This window comes from Cololabis saira, chromosome 14 (genome assembly GCF_033807715.1).
Source record: "Cololabis saira isolate AMF1-May2022 chromosome 14, fColSai1.1, whole genome shotgun sequence".
Classification (NCBI taxonomy): domain Eukaryota; kingdom Metazoa; phylum Chordata; class Actinopteri; order Beloniformes; family Belonidae; genus Cololabis; species Cololabis saira.
The window spans coordinates 20,976,901-21,001,090 of NC_084600.1; the positions used below are offsets into that span (position 1 = coordinate 20,976,901).

General features: G+C 42.7%; 2 protein-coding genes across 4 annotated transcripts in view; one reads left to right on the top strand and one right to left on the bottom strand.

The window, feature by feature from the left end:
• Positions 1-706: 706 nt before the first annotated feature.
• On the top strand, positions 707-17,346 carry trpv1 (transient receptor potential cation channel, subfamily V, member 1). The gene is made up of 17 exons (XM_061740102.1): positions 707-847; positions 1,207-1,352; positions 2,600-2,830; positions 2,999-3,153; positions 3,239-3,391; positions 3,522-3,659; positions 7,425-7,723; positions 8,954-9,130; positions 9,217-9,372; positions 9,463-9,558; positions 9,668-9,738; positions 10,542-10,707; positions 10,920-10,986; positions 11,095-11,423; positions 11,499-11,620; positions 15,883-16,004; positions 16,077-17,346. The coding sequence occupies exons 3-17, from the start codon at positions 2,622-2,624 to the stop codon at positions 16,160-16,162; spliced, it is 2,346 nt and encodes a 781-aa protein (XP_061596086.1). The 5' UTR covers positions 707-847; positions 1,207-1,352; positions 2,600-2,621; the 3' UTR covers positions 16,163-17,346.
• fam222ba (family with sequence similarity 222 member Ba) overlaps positions 16,991-24,190 on the bottom strand; it is a 32,507-nt gene continuing 25,307 nt past the window's right edge. For all 3 annotated transcript variants that reach the window (XM_061740103.1, XM_061740104.1, XM_061740105.1), the window contains exon 3: positions 16,991-20,611. In XM_061740103.1, the coding sequence (XP_061596087.1) occupies positions 18,930-20,611 (1,682 nt within the window). In that variant the 3' untranslated portion in view covers positions 16,991-18,929. The remainder of the gene's footprint in view (positions 20,612-24,190) is intronic.

Below are 24,190 nucleotides of genomic sequence, written 5' to 3' on the forward strand. Positions count from 1 at the left end.
AATCTTTGGAGGGAGTTGAAAGTCCGTGTTGCCGAGCGACAGCCCCAAAACATCACTGCTCTAGAGAGATCTGCATGGAGGAATGGGCCAAAATACCAGCAACAGTGTGTGAAAACCTTGTGAAGACTTACAAAAAACCTTTGACCTCTGTCATTGCCAACAAAAGGTATATAACAAATTATTGAGATGAACTTTTGTTACTGACCAAATACTTATTTTCTACTATACTTTTTTTTTTTCCTTTCATTTTGTCTCTCATAGTTCAGATACCTGTGATGAAAATGACAGTATTCTCTCATCTTTTTCAGTGGGAGAACTTGCACAACTTGTGTCTGACTAAATACTTTTTTGCCCCACTGTATACCTACATAATATTAGTGTATTATTCTGCTTCTCTTGCTAAGCTTTGACAAACAAACATGAAATCCTAAGCTAAACTGTTAAGGGGTTATTGATTAAAATAAAATACTGGAAAAGCACACACATGTGATAGAGCTGCATGTAGTCAGAAATAAGAGTTTGGCCCCCTTTACGGGGACATGTTAGTCACTGCCTCGTGCCAACAGCAGATATCTTACGTCGTGTTAACTGTGAACAAAAGGAAGTAGTCTCTGGAAAAGGAAACAGACATCTTCAAAGCACATATAATTTGTGTTTCGCCCTGGTAGACAGAAGCTCTGCAACCGCAGTCACAGGACCACAACAGCACAGAGAACATGCACACACGCATTAAAGTGAAATGAAAGTGTGACAGGGCGTATGAGACATGCAGGAAGCCCTTCAGCTACTTTATGGACTAAAGAAACAACGCTGAAGATACACAAGAGGAATCGCAGCATTCTGAGGCGTATGTCTTTCTAACTACATTTTATCTTCTCTTCATGGTAACATGAGAACATCTAAGTTTCGAGTTATCTCTTTCTTTGACCTTTTTCTTGGTGCAGACTTCCGCCGAGCTAATTGCTTAAAAAGATCTCTTGTTTTAGATCCATTTGACAAATTCAAAAAGCTTTTAACGCAGTGGTTATCTGTTGATCTACTCTGACAGTCTCATGAAGTCATCATAACCCACATTTGTGCTCATGTCAGATGATGCACATGAACTCTTACAGTACATCTGGAGTCTGTTGGTGATATGTTTGCCATGTTTCTCAGTGCACGGACAATCAATACAGCCATGCACTCATGCACTCTGATGTTGTGTAGGGTGGGTCATGAGCATCTCAGGACGCAGCGCAGCAGGATTCACACGCCCTGATCTGTGGAGGACACCGTCTTGTTGTCTTGTTTTACACTTGGAAATCAGAGTTTTTGATTGAGAAGAAAAGCCTGCGAGAAAAGACCTGCTCCTGGTGAGTTGGAATTTACTGTTGTTTTTGCTTTTTTAACAAATTGTGTTGATTAAATTGTCTCAAACCTCTCCTCAAATATCATAAGGACAGACTAATCAAGTAGAATGGTCATTTATGTTCATGTTCTGGATCTCTGGAAAGCGTCTAGAGACAACATCTGTTGTATTAGACGCTATATAAATAAAATTGAATTGAATAGAATCCACGGTTTCATTATAGTTTGATCATGCCTATATTTTAATTCTTTGGTTGTATCACTGAAGTGTAAATTGTGAATCTTTGAATACAGATTACTTTAAATCACTATGCTTGGTGTAGTCTCATGTTACTGTACGTCATGAATCAATAAGTCTTTAAATAATGCAGCAAGACATACTACATGCTGTATTCCTGTACATGCTTAAAGCTCAAAAAAGCCTAATTTTTGTGTGACCTCAGTCTTTAAAACATGCTGTAGCTTGAGTGATGACAATGAAAGCTTATTTTTTTCATTCATTCTCCAAAGCATACCACCCTGCACTTACTTCTGTTTTTTCTTGTTATTTTCTGCTCTGATGACGTTCCTAGTCTTAAGAGTTCCACTCAGTCAGCAATTTCCAATTATTGTTGTGGAAAAGGAGAACAAGGAGCCGCCAAACATTTCTCTAGGTTCCTGTTGTTCTCCTTTACATCATGTCTGTGCAGGTCAAGCAGCTTTATTGCGACTGATTCATGTTTTACATGTTCTCCTTGCAGCATTAGCTTACAGATAAATTGTTCTCTTAAGGGTAGATCACTCTTTAAAGAAGCAAGTGGCTGATCAAGTGCTGTGTGTTTGCTGCAGCCATGGAAATCTTATAAATACGCAGCTTTGTTAGTCACCCCGAGGAAGCATCACATGTCTGTGCCCTGAACGGCATCGCTCATTTAGTGAGCTCCAGACTGTGCAGATCTGTCCATCACTGTACAGCTCAGATCTCCGCCTTGTGACATATTAAATCAAAAGTGTGACCTTTTCACACATATTTCTGGTTCTGATTACTTTATAGTCTGAGGAACGTCACTGAAAATAATCTGTCCTTAATTCCTGTTACGGAAGATAAAATTAGTGCAGATGGTCAAGTTCTCCGTACTTCAGACTAAAGAATTGCTCTTGAGCACTTTTTAAAATGTAAAACCAGATACTAATACTTCACCATGAGTTCATTCCCTCTAACACTGGAGTTGTTGTCTTTGTGGTGCTGATGAACACGTGTGTTTGGCTCCAGATTCCTGGAGTTGGGAGTGAAGATGAAGAAGTCAGAGATGTTCGGGTTCACTCTGGAGGCAGATGACAGAACGGAGGAGGAGAGATCACAGAAAAAAGGACCCAAGAAGGATGGCCTGTTTCCTGCGTTGGTTTCGGGCCAGGAAGCCCCGAAGGCTCCCATGGACACTGATTACCAGGAAGAAATTGAGGGGGCTGCACCTAAAATCAGATTCAATCTCAACTTTGACAAGTAAGCCTCTCCATGCAGCAATAAGATGATTCCTGCCTCTGTTAATCTCTCGTTACAGCTGCTGGTGAGCGTCTTCAGAGGACATGGTTTTGATTAAAACGGACAGTGAGGCTGCTGGAACCACAGTAATGTGTAATTACCCTGTTTTCTGATGCACTTTGCCTCCAGAGGGATTCGGGGGGAGGAGCAGCACACGAGGAGAGACAGCTCCGCGTTCCCCATTGAACGGCTGTTTGAAGCCGCAGCCAGCAGAGACGTCACGCAGCTGGATGGACTGTATCAGTACCTGAACCAGAGCATGAAGAAGCTCTCTGACACTTTGTGTAAGTGTGACGTAAAAAGGTGCACCAAACTGAAATCTGCTGATTGGTGAACTGACCCCCCACAAACACACTGTTGCTTCTTCAGATCAGTCCTACGGTAAAACTGCCCTCATGAAAGCTCTGCTGCACCTAAGAGATGGCCAAAATGACACCATAGAGTTATTGATCGACATTTCAGAGAGGATTGGAGACATTGAGGAGTTTGTAAACACGGCCTACACCAACAGCTACTACAAAGGTGAGCTGTCATCAGAAAATGAAGGTCTCAGTTTGATTCTGAGTCTCCAAAGACAACAGAAGTGTTTTTTTTCCTTTGTAAAAATGTAAGTGTATATAAAACAAAAGAGCCATAACCCATCCTGTGACAGGTCAGACAGCTTTGCATATAGCCATCGAGCGGAGGAGTCTGTCCTACGTGAAGCTGCTGGTCAGCAAAGGCGCAGACGTCCACGCCAGAGCCTGCGGGACGTTCTTTCAGCCGCATGACGGCCCCAACTTCTACTTTGGTGAGTTTTTCAGAAGGGAGTGATCTCTGAAGCCGCAGACGCGGACGGTCATATGACGGGATGAGTCACGCAGAGGACAAGGTGCTGGCATGTGAGGGTTTATTTTCATCCCACATAATCACACTTTTTGTTGACTTCAACATGTTTTCAGAGACAGCTCTCTTTCTTATTCCTCTTTTCATGTACAGTGATCTCATGAGAAGACGTTAAAAAAGGTTTATAGGCAAAAGTGTACATGCAAAGTGTTCATGTCATTCAGAAAGGATTCAAAAAGTTGAGTTGTTAATACATAAGTGTTAAAGTAATCTGTCCAGGGTTTTGGGTTTTATATATTTTGGGATATTCTCCTTTTACTCCCTTGTGCTTCTTTGGTAATTTAGCATCCTTTTTCATGGGTTGCTTCTCGTCTGTTGAGAGCCTCTCTGGCAGATCCTCATCATCCCAAATTGTTTGTTTTTTTCCCCCCTCCAGGGTTGTTTTGCCATTTTCTTCTGATTTCTTTGTTGTATTTAGATTTTTTTTGTTTGGATTTCTTTCTTGCAGCAGTTTATTTCGATGTCTCATCCGCTAAAGTCGTTTCCTCTTTGTGTTTGGATTTTCCCAAACTAACCATGACTCTGAAACACTGACACAAAGTAAATAATGACATTGATGCTCCTCAGGCGCTTGCAGACATATTCAAGACATACTGTGAGCAAGTATCTGAGGATCTAGTTATGTTTTGATAGAGAGCCGGTGAAGCTCAAGAAAGAAATCAACAGTCAGTATGTTTTAATGTGTCAAGACGTGGTCGTTTGTTAAATTCAACAGTGAGGTTCAGTGAGGACATGTTGCTGCAGGGGAGCGGCGTACCAGTCAGCAGGCTGGTGCACAGGAAGTGTGCTATCAGTGGGTGGCCAAAAAAACAACACATTGTAATGAGTGCAACAGCAAACCTTAAATGACGCGTCACCACAAACCAACCGTTTAACTCCCACTGAACACTGGAGATCACTACCCCCTCTGTTAAGCCCATTTTCTTTACCAATATTCAGACCATTATTTAGCAAAAATGAAGCCAAAAGGAGAGGGAAAAAAAAACACGTGGGTGATATTTAGTACCCACATGATTCAACAGCCTGTATTTGTACATTGTACAGCGCTTACTGTGACTCTCTTGTCCCGTTGTTGATGGAGTTTGGCCCATAAGGCTTTGTAACATTACTATACTTCATTGAACTTTCATCTATTTGTGTATTTATCTGTTTAATAGATGCACAGCTGTCTATAGATTCTACCACAGCATTTGCCTTATTTTGTGTTTCAGCCATTCAGGAGCAGATGTGGTGTGGCTTTGGCTCATAGCTGCAGGGAAAATGAATTTGTGTTTCTCTGAGCATCGCACGGTCCAATGTTTGGGCTGAATTTGCTGGGATGTCCTTTCACCTGATTCCAACTTACCCTTCAAAATCCTACAGAAGCAGCAAGGGGTACTTGGTATTGATCAAAGGATTGTTTTTCTTTTTGGCTTCATTCTTATTAGATAAATAATGGCTAGATGGTTTTTATTGCATTTTACACACACACACACACACACACACACACACACACACACACACACACACACACACACACACACACACACACACACACACACACACACACACACACACACACACACACACACACACACACACACACACACACACACACACACACACACACACACACACACACACACACACACAAAAGAACAACAAAAACACTTGATACTATATGACAAGAACAGAAACAAGAAACCTAACTTACCAAGTTTAAAATCAGTCTAATGTCAGTACTTGTTGTGGATAGAATATTTGGTAAAATAAAAAACAGACAAACTATATAAATTCTTGTTTAAATGTAATGGTTGGACGAGGATATCATTATTCTGCATTAGTTGTTCTTATCTAGACAGGAGGAGGTTCCGATACAAGCCTCAGGCCCCTCGCCCATTGCCAAAAACTGCTGTTTACATTTTGGACCGGGCTTTACTTGTTACTAAAAGAAGTGTCTCCTGCTGCAAATGAACATCAGAGTTTGCGTACATCATGTTGCACAGAAAGCACAAACAATTCAAGTACAATTATATAAAAAGCAAATTGGTAGTTAAAATGTTTTGGCCAAGGTAAATACAATAAGACGACTGCTCTTGGAGGATGTTAAAGATGAAATTATTCATCAATCAAGTTCCAGCTTTATTGTGCAGCAGTTGACAGATCAGCTTTGTAGATTTCCTCCATGAATTCATAAATCCCTCAGGCCGAAACCTGGACTATTTGCTGGTCATGTCATTGAGCCAAAGTGTCTTTTTTTTATTTAATTTTTTTAACTTTTTATTTAAACATTTGAAACATTTTACAGAACATATCCTGACATATATCTTCACATCAAACAGAGTAACTGACTACAGAGCAGACCAGAAATGAATCTGCCAAAAGCAAGGTAAATTAAAGATCCACATAATTGTAATATTAAAAATAATAACGGTAACAACGATAGGTAGAAGAGCAAATATCTATGGATAGTGGCTGAGCAGGATTTTATAAAGAGGAACTCCCAAAAGTTCTCCCTCACATCATCCCATCCATCAAACCCTCAGGTATCTTGAAATGCAAGTCCATCTCCGCAGGAAAGTGTCCATTGTGAGCTGTAGACTAGCTGTCATTCGCTCCATCGTGTATACATCTTTCAGTCTCTGGGTCCATTGAGCTATAGTTGGTGGTTTTACTTCTCTCCAGTTCACTGTAATCATTTTCTTCGCCACCAATAAAAGAATCCTCAATATATATTGTTTGTCTACACATTATACATGTCTTCTTTGGGTATGATTCCCAACAAGAACAACATTGGTTCTAGTGTAACATCTATCTCCAGAATAGTATCGATTTCCTTTTTAATATTATCCCAGAATCCTTGTAATACTGGACAGTCCCAGAAAATATATGTGGTGTCTCCGAGCCAAAGTGTCTTTTGTGAAGGAACTGTTTAACTTTCTCTGCTCTATGGCCACATGCACCATCCCTTTAGCCATCTTCCAATCTATACCCACTTTATCAGGGGATTAGAGCCTAGGCGGGTCCACTTTATGGCTACAGCTGTAACCTACGACAGTTAATTTTAGGATCACCGATCAATGTACATGTTTTTGGACTATAGGAGGGAGTCATAATACCCAGAGTGCAACTAATTTCAAGCAATAGTGGTTCGGCTTTCCTGTCCTGACACTTTGTCTTCGTTGGTCTATGTGTAGGTTTCCCTTTTTCATCCTTATCATTTTCTTTGTCCTTGCTGTAACTTTTATAAACAGCTGGGTGGAAATAATACCCATCTTTTACCACTTTCTGTGTTGAATAAGCTTCTCAAAGGCATTTCTTCATTGTTGAGCTGTTTCCTATTAATCAGCCAGGTGCAACCGTTTGTTAAGGTCTGCCAGCACTCTTTTTTTTTAATACTTTAATGAATCCACATGCTCTCAGAGGACTGAGTCTATATTTTATTTTTGCCAGAGGTTGTAACACTGCCCAACTGCAGTACACTGCGGTGCCCAGGATTGCCTCCATCACTCTTGTGTCTATACTATATTCCCTAATGAGGTCATGAATGTATTGCTAACTCATCTGTAAGCCATCCAGTTTCACACACCCAAGACCTGACCAAATCTGGCAACCGCTGCTTGATAAGGACTCACTTTTCAAAAGTGAATCTTCTACTCAGATGTTCTGATGCAATACGCTTTGTCTCCAGGTGAGCTGCCCTTGTCCCTGGCAGCCTGCACAAACCAGCCGGAGCTGGTGGGCTACCTCATGGAGAATGAGTTCCAGCAAGCGGACGGCAAGCTGACGGACTCTCAGGGCAACACGGTGCTGCATGCGCTGGTGATGGTGGCTGACAACTCCCAGGAGAACACGGAGTTCATCACCAGCATGTACGACTTCATCCTCAGGACCGCTGCTCGACTGCATCCCAAAGACAAACTGGAGGACATCGAAAACCACAAGAAACTAACGCCTCTCAAACTGGCTGCCAAGAAGGGCAAGATCGGGGTAAGATACTAGAAGCAGATGGGTCAGAGCAGACAGAGACACAGGGTTAAAAGCAGAGGTGGACAGAGTACTCGACCCCAGTACTTGAGTAAGAGTACAAATACTACTGGTCAAAATTTACTCCGTTACAAGTAAAAGTAGCTCAGTCAAAATATTACTCGAGTAAGAGTAGAAAAGTACTTGCTTTTAAAGGTACTTAAGTATCCAAAAGTAAATGCTTTTAAATTTACTTTAAGTAAAAGTAAGAGTAAGAGTAAATTTCTTATTTTCCACATCAGTAAATTACTATATTTTTTCTAAATTAATTTAAGGATCTTTTAACTCTTGTTTCTGAGAATTAACTCTTTGAAACCAGCTGCACTGATGTGCTGCTTTTAGAACCACAATGTTATATAAAACCTGCAGAAACACCAAAAACAAATCAAATGAATGGGATCATAAGAGGACAGCAGATGATGCAGAGTTTATTAACAATCATGAACTGAAACCAAATGAACCTGCACCATCCAACTAAGTCTGGATCCCCCTCAAAGACCACTGCTTTACAAAAAACTGTGCCCTCGTTTTTTACTCAGTCGAACTCAAACATTGAGTTAAGATACGGCCAAGGATTTTGTGAAAGTCCCTGCTCCGAGTCCGGCTCATTATCAGACTCAGACGACTCAGCGGATTGTCTTTCTTCTCCTGACGCAGGCGTAGCCATTGTTGCGGCTCTGTCTTGACTTGTTGCGGCTCTGTCTTGACAAACGCAGGCTACTTTGGCGGTATCGTTTTGAGGAGGCTTGACGTATTTCCGCTTTACGTACATCCCAGTGGAGAGCGTGCACTGTGATAGGTCTCCTCCTTTGACAAAAACAGCTTGTGTCCAATAGGATTTTAGGGAAGAAGAAAAAAGAGCAGACCTGAAAGTAACGAGTACTTTTCAGCCTTCCTAGAAATTTACTCGAGTAAAAGTAAAAATATTTGTCTTGGAAATGTATTCAAGTAAGAGTAATAAGTACCAAAGAAATCTAATACTCAAGTAAAGTACAAATCCTCTGGATATGTACTTAAGTACAGTACTCAAGTAAATTTACTCCGTTACTGTCCACCACTGGTTAAAAGTGGAAGTTGGGTTTTGGAGCTTCTTCAGTTTTATTGACTTGATCAGAGTGCCTGTCAGTCTGTCAAAATGACCTTAACCCTTCACAGACATTAGTTTTAGTAACCCACCTCCCTCTTTTTCTGCAGGTTTTTTCACACATCCTGAAACGGGAATTTGATGAGAACAACACCAAACATTTGTCTCGTAAGTTCACTGAGTGGGTTTACGGACCCGTTCACTGCTCCCTGTATGACCTGGCCTCCGTGGATTCACACGAGGCCAACTCTGTGGTGGAGATACTGATCTACGGCAGCGACATTCCTGTGAGTGCCACTACTGCAGTCCCGGTCGACGCAGCTGAAGCTGGTCTCCTACACTGGACTATATGTCTCTCCCTGTTTTCCTGCAGAACCGCCACGAGATGCTCCAAACGGAGCCACTGAGCCAACTGCTGGAGGAAAAGTGGAAGAGGTTTGCTGGTGGGATGTTTTTCTTCAACTTCCTGGTCTACTGCCTGTACTTGATCATCTTCACCATAGTGGCTTACAATAAGAAAGATGGCACGGTAAACTGTCTTCCACAAACGCTTTGGCAAATCTTTACCTCCATCTGAACTGGATGGGCTCACTCTCCTAGTGTCCTCTGTGCTCCTCAGATGCCGTTTCCCATCGAACACACCATGAACGGTTATCTGTACGTCGCAGGCCAACTGCTGATATTACTGGCAAACTGCTATTTTTTTGTCATGGGGGTATGTAGACGGCGTGAACGTCACGTAGCGCTCGCACATCACCACCACGTGGACGTTTTAACTTCACAATGTGGCAAATTAAAGATCTTAACCATGTCTAAATCTCTAGATCGTAGAAATGAAGAGGAAACGCCCAAAGCTGCAGACACTTCTGATTGATGGATACTATGAGATTCTCTTGTAAGTAGTGAAGCTTATTCTGCAGATCCAATCTCTCAAATTTCTTCCTTTCATGCTGTATGGTGACGTTTTTCCTGTGCAACAACAATAAACTGGTATTAACATTTCTAAACTACATGAACTATGTATCTCAAGTAGGGGTGTAACAATATATCGTGCCACAAAATTTCGTGATACAAAAACGTCACAATACGTGTCGTGGAGGTGACAAAGTGTATCGCGGTATTGGAATATTAATATTAATCTATTGTGTAGTAACGCGCATCCGAAAAAAGAAAAAAGTCAAATCATACATGAGAGAAACTATTCAGTTTGTGGCAAAATATTTTTACTTGTATGAAACTGAAGATGCATAATGCAAACCTGACATTTACTTTTAGTTCAGTTTGTGGAAAATGTCTTTCTCTTTAAAACTTAAACAGTTATAAAGCATTACAAACTGTAACAATAGGGCAAATGCACAGCATTGTTTTGTATTTTGTGTCTTTCAAAAAAAAGACAAATTATTCCAGTCATATGTTCCTCATGCAAGGTTGTTAAAAAAATACTGCTATAATATCGTATCGTATCGTTATTGTGACCTCAGTATCGTGTATCGTACCGTATCGTGAGATTAGTGTATCGTTACACCCCTAATCTCAAGTATTATAATTAACCCAGGCAGACTCTTTTTTTTGGGGCTTAGCTGCGGCAACAATGTGATTTATGGTTAAACTTTGCTATGATGTCATGATTTAAAGTTCAGATGAACTTGTTTGGTTCCGAATCAAACACGGAGCTGCACCTGATCAGTTTTTCTGTAGTTTTGTGCAGGGCATCCTCTTCCTGGCCTCCGCCGGCCTGTATCTGTGTGACCGCATGGAGTACCTTGGCTTCCTGGTGGTGTGTCTCGCCCTCAGCTGGGTGAACCTGCTCTATTTCTCCAGGGGTGACAGACACATGGGCGTCTACAGCGTCATGATTCAGAAGGTACTTTCCTCCCAGGCTGTGCTGACCTGCAGCGAACGACACCACGGTGTACAGTATTCTCTGAACTGGAAACATATTTATCAGAATCAGCTTTATTGGCCAAGTATGAACATGCCAGACAGGAAATTTGACTCTGGTTGTTTCGCTCACTGTACCCAGATTTAAATAGCTGCAAACAGTAATAGACAGTAATTATTTCTCCTTCGTTGCAGATGATTCTAAGTGATATCCTCCGCTTTCTTTTTGTCTACATGGTCTTCCTCTTTGGATTTTCAGCAGGTATTTTATCTTGTATAAGTGAGATGAATCATCAGAAATAAACGTTATTATGGCATTGTACCTTAAATGTAGATTTGGATGTAAAGTGCCTCATGTCTCCCATCACAGCGGTGGTCACCTTGCTTATTGAGCATCCTGAGAAAAACAACACAACTAAGAGACAGGGCCGCCTTTATGTTCCCGTCGGCCCCAGTGAGGACTGTGTAAAGCCCAGCTTCAAGAGCATCTCTTACACCACGCTGGAGCTCTTCAAGTTCACCATCGGCATGGGTGACATGGAGTTCACCCAGGAATACCAGTACAAAGAGGTCTTCTATGTGCTTCTCATCGGCTACATCATTCTCACCTACATCCTGCTGCTCAACATGCTCATCGCCCTCATGAACCGCACCGTGGAGAAGATCACCACGGAAAGCGCCAGCATCTGGAAGCTGCAGGTGATTTTTCGCCGGTCATGTGACGTGTTTACACAAGGGTGCCGGGGTTTAATGAAGTGATCTGTTTGCTCTCAGAGGGCGGTCACTATCATGGACATGGAGAGAAGATTGCCTTGCGGTTTGAGCAAGGTGTTTCGCTGTGGGGTGGAGAGAAAGCTCAACACTGCTCTCGGAGACGACCGCCGCTGGTGTTTCAGGTCTGCCTCTCTCACTTCAAGTAACACGGTCTGTGACTGCTTTATTTTGAAAGGGTCCACTTGTGATTATATGCAAAGCACCAGAACCTCACACTGACATGTAATAGACAGTTATAAACAGATAAATATTGTGCAGATATTCACGGTCGATGAGTTCTAACTCTGGTAATCTTTTGATATTTTTACATGGTGAACTATGAAGTTGAGGCAGGTGAAGATTTTGAAGAAATGTAGTGAGAATGATGGCCCTTTAGTGGCCCATTAGTCACTCTGATGAGAATCAATCATGTCATGAACTCTTCTTATTGACCCTGTTATCATCATCTCGCTGCCATCCTTTTTTTGAAGGTTTTTGTGGCACTAGTGGCCTTTATTGAGAAAGTAGGTAGACAGGAAACGGTTAGAGAGAGCGGGGGAGACGTTGCAGTTATAGAGCGACAGGCCGGGACTCGAACCTGCGCTGCCCGCACGAGGACTATAGCCTCTACAAATGGCTCAACCCACTGAGCTATCCAGGGCCCACCCTCACTGCTATCATTGTTAAGATGCTATTTGGTTTTGTCCAAAAGAACTTTGAAGCCAAACTTACGGTGGGCGGCAAGGACCAAACGCACTGCAACGGCCTAATGCGTCTCAGTTAAGGAAAACGGCTTCAAGTACAGAAACGAGTCAAATTCACAAACTCAAAACAAGGTACAAAAAGAGGAACGTGGTGCAAATGAAAAAAGGTGCTGCAAAAAACAAAGACAAATGCAGCATCATCAAACGCTCTGCAAATAGAGAAACGATGCAAAGCACAAAACTATATAAAACAAGAAACCATCTTCAAAAGAAAAACGCTTCATAACCGGTCACTATAACCGGAAGTGCTCCAAACCTGCAGGGGGCGCAGCTGACTGAACCACAGTGTTTACATCCATGGTTTAAACATTCTTAACATTTAAACATCTTTAGTAAGGGTCCTTTGTATTTCTCTGAGCATCGCGTGGTCTGACCTTTGTGTGCATTTCCTGGGATGTCCAATCCAGGGAAGCTTATTGTGCATTAATAATTGTTCTTAATGTGGAACATTGACTTCCTACTTCCCTAAAGAGGATTAGGGCCACTGAAGTTAAAAAAATTAATTCTGAGATTAAAGTCAGAATTCCAACTTTTTTCAGAAACATAAAACAGAAAATTTTAGGTAGGATTTTCTTTTTATTAAAAAAAGTCTCCCTACTTTTTTTCTCAGAATTCTATTTTTTTTCTTCAGTGGCCCTAATCCTCTTCTGTAACTTCCATATAGTTCAAAAATGGTTCTATAATCCCTTCCAGACTGATGTGCAGCAACAATTGCTTCTCTGAGACCATTGCTGATGTCTTTCCCTTTTTGCATACACACATAAGTGCCGGCTCCAGACAGTCCCAGAACAGTAGTTGTTCAGTTTCTTTAAGCCCCTGGCTCTGATGCTGCTCCCCAACAGACGACTGCAGATGTGAGTGAACTGTCCACAACAGACTGAGGGAAGATATTCAACATCTTTCTGCAAACGCTGAAGACCCTTCCTTAAGGAGTAAAGTCTGTCCTGTCCTTGCTTATAGACAGCATCAGTGTTGCATCGCCAGTCTAGTCTGTCCTTCAACCCTCCACCACCTCCACTTCTTCTCTCATGATGGAAAAACGAGTTCTGGCGCTTGTAAAATACGAGATCATCTTCTTGTTCACGTTCAAGATGAGACGATCGTTCCCACATCAAGTCACAAAACAGTCCACCAGTTCTCTTGTCCATCACAGATATACCCCACAACTGCAGAGTCATCTGAGTATTTCTGCAGATGACAGGGCCTCCGACCTGTCGTGGACATCTGAGGTGTCCAGCGCCAGGAATGGTGAGAGTACAGTCCCCTGGGGTGCTCCTGTGCTGTGGGGACCAGCCAGTCTCTCAAACTGTGACCTGTTGTCAGTAATCCCAGTGATTGTGGAGGCATCCATCCTTCCATCCTGTTTCATACATAGTACTGGAGGCTGGATGGTGTTAGATGCACTGGAGAAATCGGAGAACATGATCTTCACAGTACTGCCTGCTAATGGGACTGTGCACATTAGTGTCTAGTGCTTCTTGAGGCATGAAAGCAATACTTTTATGTAAAATTCAAAATATGCTATTTTTTTCTAAGAAAGATACTTTTTTATGGTTAAACAAAACCAGGAGGAGAACTTTAACATTTTTCTTATGACACAGTAATGATAACATTTCATCTTTCTAATAACTTCAATAATATGTTATCATGCTGACAGTAACATTCTGTTCAACCCTTTATTTATGTTTCATCTGTCTAATATAAGGATATTTTAAGCATCATCATCCTCATCTTCATCATTTTTTTACTTAACAAAACGAATTTAAAAGGCAGAAGTAGTGCATAAATTAGTGCACTAAGTACAATACACACCCATGAATTAAGAGGGTAAGTAACCACCATTTGCTGTTAATCAAATGTTCTTGATGAATTAATCATTAAAATGCATAGATCTCTATAAAAGCAAAAGTTTAGCCGGTTTGCTGCTATGGAGTATTTCGGCATTAACACAATGGCAAACACAAAGGAACAACATCAGCAACGACTTTTCAAAAAAAAAATTGTGGTTGAAGTTTATTTACAAGTGGAAACTATTCAAGACCATTGCCAAGCTTTCCAGGAGTGGATGCCCCAGCACACTCATCCCAACATCAGACTGTGTCATGTTCAGAAAAAAACCCCAAACAACCAAGACCTACATGTAGGATTCACCATGCCACAGTTAGCATGTCAAATGCTAAAGTTGAACACAAGTAGAAAAAGAGAGGACAAATGTGATGTGTGTAGAAGGGTTGCCAAGAGAACGTCAGCGTTATTTCCTTCACCTGCATCAGTCCCGTTCCACCTGTCTGGATATAACCGGTACTGGTCACCAGTCCATCTCAAGGCTGTTTGATAAGAACGTGGCAACACAACTTAAGTTTGTAAAGCTGCAACTGAACAAACCAAAAGACTTGTTGAACAATGTTGTTCAGGAAGATAAGACAAAGTGAACGTTTAGCAGCATATCAATCAGCACCAACTCATCAGACTAACCGCCAACAACAGCAGAAAAGAAGTGGTGACTAGGACTTGTTCTTAGGTTACAAAACATTGGCAGCTTGCAGCCACTGAATCAACCATGAATGTTTATACCTTCACCTGCGTACCAGGATGTACTAGTGTATTAGAGTGTACTCTAGCCAAAGACCTCAATCTAATTTTAACTATGGACAAGTGACTGCAAACATCAGTGACACATGAAACAAAGATATGGGCATGTAAGAGAGTGGTAATAACTTCAACCTTTTGCTGCTAAATGTGGTACCACAAGCCTTTGCATGACATTACTGACATACTGCTTCTGCAAAATTGTGTTGTTCTTCATGTTATGTATTTAAATTATTTTAGGACCGTGGCGGAATTAGATCATTAAGACATACAATTAATAAATTAGCTTTCTTTTTCATCTAACAGTACATCAAGAACAAAACTAGCCACATAAACATACCAATATTAACTTCTTAGTTCAATTAGAAGTAATAATCACGCTGATTGCACGGCTGCAGAGTCACAGTCTTGTTTAGTAAGAGTTTAAGCAGGTAAATCTGTCTTTAATAACTCAAAGAAAACAGTAATGATTGAGATTAAGCCCTTTTTTTGTCCGATTGCATTTACACTGATTGAATAAATGATTGTTATTAAAAAAGGTTATTTTTAACAAGGGAGATTGCATAATCAATTTTTCTGCAAGTTGTCAGCCTTTTTCCATTTGTGCTGGATAAACTGCATCCTTCACAGGTTTCTATAGAAGCAAGTGTCAGCAGATTTGTATCAGGCTTTCTGGTGATGAGCAGGATGCTGTGAGAGGTGTACTGCCCTCCTGACTTGTCATCTGAGTGCTGTGTCAAGTTTTTGGATTTGTTTGTAAGACCTGGTCTGCCATTTTACAAAACAGGAAAATTAGAAAAACATAGCTGGTCAACACCACTGGCTAAGCTTTTGGTCGGCAAAAAGAAAGAGAGAACGCTTCAGCGAGTAAATATTGGGAAGGAGGGCCAGAGGATTAGCTTTTCACAGTTAACATAACATGGCAGCTGTGTGAGCAGGATCAGCGGATGTGCAGGACACCCTGCTCCACACCAATGTGCCTTTACTGACAACTGATTGATGCGTCGCACAGCAGATAGTAATTGGAGCATGTGTCCTCTTGTCGTCTCAAGAGTGGAGGAAGTCAACTGGAACAAATGGAACATCAACCTGGGCAAAATCAATGAGGATCCGGGGTGTTGGGACCGGAATCAGCAGTCCGGCCCAGGCTCCCCTCAGAGCAGGCCCAACAGAGGTACAGAAACATGGACGCGTGCAGTTTCCCAAGACAGGAAAATTAATAAAATAATTCTGTGTGTGTCCACAGGGAGGAGCTGGAGAGGCATCTTCAGGGACAGCAGCAGGGGGTGGCAGACTTACCAGTCCAGGGAGATGAATAGCATGCCCATCTGAAGAGCTGCACCAAGGCTGCTCAGCTGACAGAAGCAACCAGCCATTCAAACATCAACACGGCTGCCCCCCCCAAAAAATGAAACTACAAAATGGATTAAAATATTTTTTTAGACTATTTCAGTGTGTCAGATTCATTTGAAATTCAGTCTCCAAGGCAGTATTTCACAGACAAAGAGTGGTGAGAAAAATAATGTAGTAATGGTGTTCCACAGCCGACTTTATGAATAGTGTAACAAGTGTTGCTCATAGGCCGGAGAACTCATGCATTTCAAATTCAACATTTAACCTACAGGCTTCTCCACAGGCGGTTTCTGAACGTGAACAGGATGCACATCCTCTGCAGAGTCTATAACCTGCCAGCACCTCTGGCAGTGCTCAAAATCCGCCATGGAGCAATGCTGATCACGAAGGTGCTGATCCTGCCCCCCCACTGCGTGCCCTTTATGCGAGTCCCATTTTCATCACAGTCAGACAAGCTAAATCTACTGCAGCCAGATAGTCCTGCGGATTTCACAGCTTGCGTCGTCTACTGCACTTCCTCCCGCTACTCTGCAAGGGCAGGCCTGGATAAATGGCATGAAAGCACAGTAATTGGAGCAACAATCAGCACCTCAGAAAAACAGACGTGGTTCAGGTGGGCCTTTCGGGCCCGTCAGTCACTCATACGTCTGGTTCGTGCAGGAGACAACCGAGAGATCAGTGAGCTGCTGAGGCTGTCAGACAGGATCACAGACGTCAGGCGAGTTCATCACAACACCGCAGTTACGACACGATAAACATGTCAATTTGTTTTCGCATCCGAGTGAGTTCAGACAAAATTTCAAAGCATAAATTAGAACTTTATTTTATTATTACAATATTACAAAAAGAGTAGCACAGCTCTCACGCTTTTGCCTCTTTATCTGTCGTACAGAATGACACAAAAGAAAGGCTTGTGGACCTTCTTCCTTTTTCACAGCAATAGACCAAGGAACAAAGAAGAAAATAAAATTTAAATAACAAGCAAATCAAGTATCATAAATAGTCACAACCGCAAACTGAAGCTTTGAAACTGGAAAAAAGTTACAGCTCAGTAACTACACATGGCTAAAAACATATAATTACAAAATATTACTCATGTTCCTGCTTTCCATTATAAAGAATTGCTAAGAAATTGCTCTCTATGAAAAGACTTCATCGAAATAAAAAGGCAAAAAAAATAAAATAAAATAAACAATTGCTGTTTCTGTGTATTCTTACCATCTTCTTTCTCAGTATTTGGGTTTTTTATTAAAACCATGCTCATTTTCAAAGGAAAGTCCAAGGACTGAACACTTAAGGCTTTTTAAGGGCTGTTAGGGAATTCAGTGAACAAAACATGGGTGTCATTGTGTTATTATACACGCGCTCACACACATACACACACTTAACTGTGCCCACGTCTGTGGACAGCATTCGCACACAATCATCATTTATCATCTTTTAAAATTACAGTAGTCTAATAGGTAAGCCAGTGTAAGATAAAATAAACAATGCATTTGCTGTTTCACTTTAAACTCAAACATCTGATTCATTTACCTTCAAGTGATCTTGCAAGTGATCAATTTGGCCTCTTGGAGCAGTCTTCACATCTGAATCAGTAGCTACTACACACGACTCCACTCTGACAAATCCCCGTCTTTGGGGGGGGGGGTTTAAAACAGTTTTGATTGAGCTTCTGCACGACAGTGTTAACAAGTACGTCTTCTATCTCAGAACTCCGTCCAACAAATCCCTTTCAACGCCTGCAAAACAAAAACTCAACATTCAAGTAATACATTTGACACAAAAACTATCCTGTAAAAATGGCACAACTTGATACTGGCATGTCCTCGTTGACCCGACTTTGGCCATTGTAAGGTCACGGAGCGAACCTCTTTCTCTTTCTCTCTCTCCGACCTTAACGCTTCAGAATCTCATTGCCAACCTTGGCACTGATAAAAAGTTGTTTTTTTTAAACACCTGAATTCTTTGCAGCATTTGAAGCAGTATAGAGCATCATCTTTTCAACATATGTGCTCCTTTGCTAGAACTGTTTAAACATACAAACAACCTGATAACATGCTCCCTTTACTGGCTAAGAAGAATGAATCTTTAATATTCCTATTATACATATAAATAAATACATTTAAACAGAATAAAACTTCTGTTGACATGTGCAGACTCCAAGTTATTATAGTCCCTGTCCAATGGCCTTGCACTGACACAAGATCATTGCTGTCTCTTTTGTCCTGAAGTGATTGTATGTAATCATACGTGTTTAAATCTAGTCTAGAAAACTAGTCATAGCCAAAGATCCAGAGATAATCCTGTTAAGTCGAAGGGGAAGGGGGGGATCCAGACATGATCAGATGTTGCCATGTTTCAGAGATGGATCAGTTTTACTTCTTACATGCTTAAGAAAACTTTACCAAACAGGCTGACATAGAAATAAGATCTGGATACACAAATAATATGGATCAGTCAACAGTACAGATGTGTACACACACTCACACATTCAAAAGTTTCCTTAAGTGCCAGGGGGGAAAAAGCACTCATTAACAAAACTAAAAGTAGCAATTGATCACTTGCAAGATGAATAATAATAAAAAAAAACAACGAAAAACAAACTACTGTTCTGCATTAAATATATTATTTCACCCTCTTTAATACTAGTTGTCCTTTAAGTAATCAGTTGGTTTTATTTGTGTTTCCTTTCTTAAGACTAAACAAAGGGGGTTGGAAACTGTTGAGGAAACAAGGCCATAGCTTATCTGTACCCTGGATGCTGGATGAGAGCGGTTCTGCCATCCCCAGCTTCTGGACCTGCCCTGCTCAGAGGAGGCCTGTGCATCTTGCCCATCAACCCTAGATTCTGATCGCGGAAGTAGGGCGTCTGGAAGTCCCCTCCCATGTAATCTGCAGTTTGCATCAGATTAGTCTGGGCGGAGGAGGAGGAGGTTGCGGAGCTTGCTCCTATCCTGTAATGGGGAGCCCCAGGGGGCCCACAGTCTAGTGTGGTACACCCTCCTGGGCCTGCACCATGGAAAGGCATGGCTACGTCCTGAGACCCGGAGCTGTCGCTGTTGGGTGTGGGGAGGATGCTGCTGTTCCAAATGTGGGACTGGAAGTAGTGGCCGTTAGTGTAGTGGGCCATGGGGCAAGGCATGCTGCTGTTGACGGGAGGGGACGGGGTGGGCCTCTCCACGGGAGGCTTCAGCAAGTACGGCTGACCCGCACTCACATCTGTAGGGTAGCCCATGCCCTTGAAATGAAGGGACAGGTCCCTGGAAGGCTGTTTGCAGCGATGCGTCCCTCCGTTCTGAATTTGGGGGATGTGAGCCAACTGATGCTGATTCCAGCAGTGCATCTTCTGCTGCTGCTGCTGCTGCTGCTGCTTCTGCTGTAGATGAAGGTGTTGCTGCAGGTGTTGCTGCTGCTGCTTGAGATCAGCGTGGTTGGAAGGCATGTGGTTGACAGCAACAACGCTGGGCGGGGCTGAGGCTTTTTCTTGAGGGCCAATAATGCAGTGAGGCGGGAAGCCGGGGGTGGCGGGGTTACTGTGCATGGACACCCTGGAGCATGCACTGATAAGCAGGTTGCGACTGATGGGGCTGGGGTTGGCGATCTGGCCCTCGCACATGGAGGTGGCTACTGCACCTTGGGCCCGAGCTTGGCAAAACTGGTTGAGCTGATGCACAATGGTGCTCAGGTCTGCCTGGCGGCCCTGGTGAGGCCCGGCAACCATGGAAAGTGGAATGGTTGAGGTAGAGACGGTAACGTTAGGTGGCGCGTCGCCATCCGGCAGCTTTCTGCTCCCCTGCAGGCCGGGCGGCGGCTGCTGCTGTTGAAGGTGCTCCTGCTGAAGCATGACGGTAGGGGGGCCCTGCGGATGGCCCAGGCTCGGGTGCTGAGACAGAGCTTGGAATCTCGGCAGGCCCTGATGGTGTTGGGCCAACGGCGGCGGGTGTCTGAGGCTCTGGGCGTGAGCCTGCTGCTGAGGGAGGGGCATGTGTAAAGTCTGAGGAAGCTCCTGCGGGTGGAGGGATAAACTATGCTGGGGCCGGGGGAGGCTCGGGAGAGGTGGGTGGTGGTTTAAAGTGCTGGTTGAAGCCCCTTGATAGGATCCTGCGGGAGGGTTCATCATGACTTCAGGGTGCAAGCGAGCCCGAGTGCCGTCGAAATCTTTGAGGATGCCTTTGAACGTGGGCACCTTGACGATGGCGAGGAGTCCCGTCTTGGCACTGGCCTGAGAGGAGGGGTAAGGGCTGTAGCGCTGGCCCGATGTGTCCAGCCCGTTGACCGTTCGGCGCACGTGATTCCGCTGGGGGACCTTGACACTGTTGGGGAAGATCTTGATGGTGAGGGGGTTATTGGCAACCTTCTTAGCATATGCATCCAACTCTGCGGGGGTTGGAAATGGAGCGGATCTCATCCTTTGTGTGGTGTCCCCTGGGATGGAGAACAGGACAGAGAGAGACAGAGGAAGCGAGAGGAGATGGAGTGGAGAAGGTGAAGAGTGAAGAAAAAAAAAACGAGAGAGAGAGAGAAGCACATTGAAAGAGGAGTTAATCTAGTTAGAAGTGAATGTGGCACAAAAGAACATCAGTTGAAATCTGAGTGGCTGAGTGGAAGCAGATTTGGAAAGAGCTCCCCGTTCCCCTCCTAAAACCTTCATAAACTCCCATCTATTGAGGATCAAGAGAGATTTCCTGCCACGGTCTCTGCAGAATTATTGCAGCCACACATTTTAAGTGGAACAAAAATGGAAAATAAAGAGAATAAAAATCCAGTTACGTGGTGTCGTTGGGGGCTTTGAGGTCCGGAGCTTTACTGACCTCAACTGATGCACACAGACCAAGAATAAGTGAGAAGCTGAGGGTGGGCTTCGATTCTGTTACCGAATCAAAAATCAAACAAAGAAATAGAGAAGCAGTCACTTTGTCCCCTGTGGGTGCTATTGGGAGTAAGAAAAAAAAAAAAAAGGAGAGAGAGAGAGAGAGAGATGCCGAGAGCAGCGCTCCATGACAGCAGACAAGTAATCAGACACGGAAGCGGCGTCTCTGATCTGCAGGAACACCTCCCAGGCCTCCGCTCGCAGACATTTGTTACACCTGCTAAACACGCAGGCTAAATTTAACAATGCCGAAGTGACAACGTGAACGTGATTACCTGCTCCTCGTGTGTGCGAGGGCGTGTTTTTCGCTCGAGACCGTTTAAAATGTGCAACAACAATCACGGAGCTGCTGGCCTGTGTCACAATTCTGTTTGTAATGAGGCCGTTTTCGGTTTGACTGGATTTTATTGCGTTGCTATGGTTTAACACGGCCTGCTCAATATCTCATTATAAGTTAGTGACAGTCAGGGTTTTTTTTTAGGATATGACAGACTTGTTTCCCAGTTTTCACTAGTCTCCACATCTCGATCGCCTCAGTCCAGCCCGTCCAACCTTACTTGGACCTCAGCTTTTAGATGATGGACTAATGATGGATGAGATCAGTACTGGAGTTGAGGGGGATGAGGGGGATGGCATCCCCCCTGAAATAAAAACGGTCAAAATCATCCCCCCTGTAAAACTGCCATCCCCCCTTTCCATCCCTTATGCCATTTCATCAATGAATGTGGTTTTACTGCTATTTCAACATTTAGAGTCATCACCAGAAAAATAACTTATTTGACAACTTTCACCTGTTTCAAGTAAATTTTCACTTGAAATAAGTAGGAAAATCTGCCAATGGGACAAGATTTATCTTCTCATTACAAGCAAAAAAATCTTGTTCCACGTGCAGATTTTCTACTTATTTTAAGTGAAAATCTACTTGAAACAGGTGAAAATTGTTGTTTTTTCCAGTGATGAGTCTTGTTTTAAGTGTAATGAGATTTTTTTTACTAAAATGAGACATTTTAATTAGAAATAAGACAAATATTCTTGTTAAGATTTTGAGTTTTTGCAGTGATCCATTTTACTTATCCTGTGAAGGACAGAGGCATATTGATAAGTTCAGAAAACTGTTTTTTATTGTTGTGTTTTGATGTATTTGATGTAAGCCCAGTGGATATTTAAAGCTTACAGAAGGCTGCATTTAACTGCTGCTATGTCATTCCTGCAGTATTTCTGCAGGTGTTTTGGTCAGTGCTATTATTTGTAATATATTATATTATTTGTAATCAGCACAAATTATCTGTCCCCATATGATAAAATCCACCATCCCCCCTGATTTTTTTTTACAACTCGAGTACTGGATGAGATGATTGACCTGAGGTGAAGACTGCCGGCCTCGCAGGCCTCTCCATCCACATTTAGATGTCACCATCCTTCTCTTTGACGAAAGGGGTGACTTTCATCTCAGGTTAAACAGCTGACATCTTCGCAGCATAGCGACTACCTCTCTCTGTTTGTCAAGCGAAGTCGTCGTGTGAAATGCCGGAGATTTTGGCACGGTTTCATGTGGCTGTGGTCGCTGTGCTCCGTCTCACAGCGAGCAGATTGGGCTTGTGGGATGTGAGGCACGGAGCCGAAAACTGAGGGCGCTGACACGGCAGCACCAAGGCTTGTGCCAACTGGCTAATTAATTCCCACTTTATATGGACGGGAAACAATGGGCAGTTATGTTCGGGGGCTGGTATGGTGTGGCACACAGGGGGCTGCTCTAACTAAGTCCTCTGCTTGCTGATGACAGCCTTATTAATGCAGGGGTTCGAGCCAAAGAGCTGGAGCCTGACACCCCGTCATCATTGAGGCCCCATGTCTGTCACTGAACAAATGCCAGGGTAAGCAAACGGAGATAAATGAACCCTCACACACAAGAATACAGCCGTGCTGAGGATATTTCACCTGTCAAACACAAGAAATGATTAATGATTTTTGCTGGAAATTATATCTCAGTGACAGAAACAGAGTGAAGAAATTCCACCCTACATTTTTAAATTCTGGCATAGTCACCATGGTCTACATTGCAAAAACAGCCTCTCTAAAAATGAATCCAATATTCCCAAATCTCGTCAGAAATATCTTATTTTAAGCAAAATATCTCTGCAAATGGGACAAGAAAGCCAGTCCTGGACTACAATTCTTCAAACCATCAGAACAGATCAGTTTTTCTATGTGTTGTGTGTTTTTTTTTATATATCGTGTTTGATTGTTTGTTTCACTGTATGTGCTTGACTCTTTGTGCTGCCTCTTGCCGAGGTCGTCATTGTAAATGAGAACCTGTTTTCAACTGACTTACCTGGTTAAATCAAGGTTAAATAAATAAATAAATAAACAGTCTTCTAATTTACTAGAAAAAAAGGCTTTTTCACTCTCTCAGGTGTGACTTTTTACAGTGTAGCACCACCTTGAAACCTCATGTGTTGCATTAGAAAAAGGTTGTAAGCGGGAGGGAAGGAAGCATCATTGCTTGTTGTGAATAAATAAAACATCTTTTGTGATTTTATTGGAGTTAAATGTTGGAGTTAAAGATCACGGACACAACAGTGAGGCTTTGTATGCAACGGTTTTCAGTCGACATCCAGCCACAAACGCTGAGCCAAAGTCTTTAATTAAAGCGTGCAAGACTAAAAAGCAGTCCTCCTGGACCGCCAGAGCGCAGCAAACGTCAGGGCTACTTAATAAAAAAAAAGCAATATGATTAAACCACATGAAGGAAAATAATAAAAAAAACAAGAGTGCAATATAGAGGGCAGATGCTCCATATCTGTGAAGCGGCAGCTTGGTTCTGTGATATCGCAATATAGTCTGAATGGAAGAATGATAAATAATGAATAATGGCAGGTGAGTGGCAGCGAGTCTGGATCCCGGGTTGTGCGTACGCGTGTGTGGCAAGATAGCACATCTCTTCATGTCTGGTTTAGGAGTCTGAGAGCCTGGAGGAAAACAAAAAAAAACTGTTTTCCAGCCTGGTCATAGAGGCCGCTTTTGATCCAGAGCCTTTTCCCAGATGGCAGGATGGATGAGAGAGTGAGAGACAGAGAGAGACCCAGGCCATCATTTGTGTTGTCCTCGCTGCTGCTGTACTCTCGCTGTTCCCG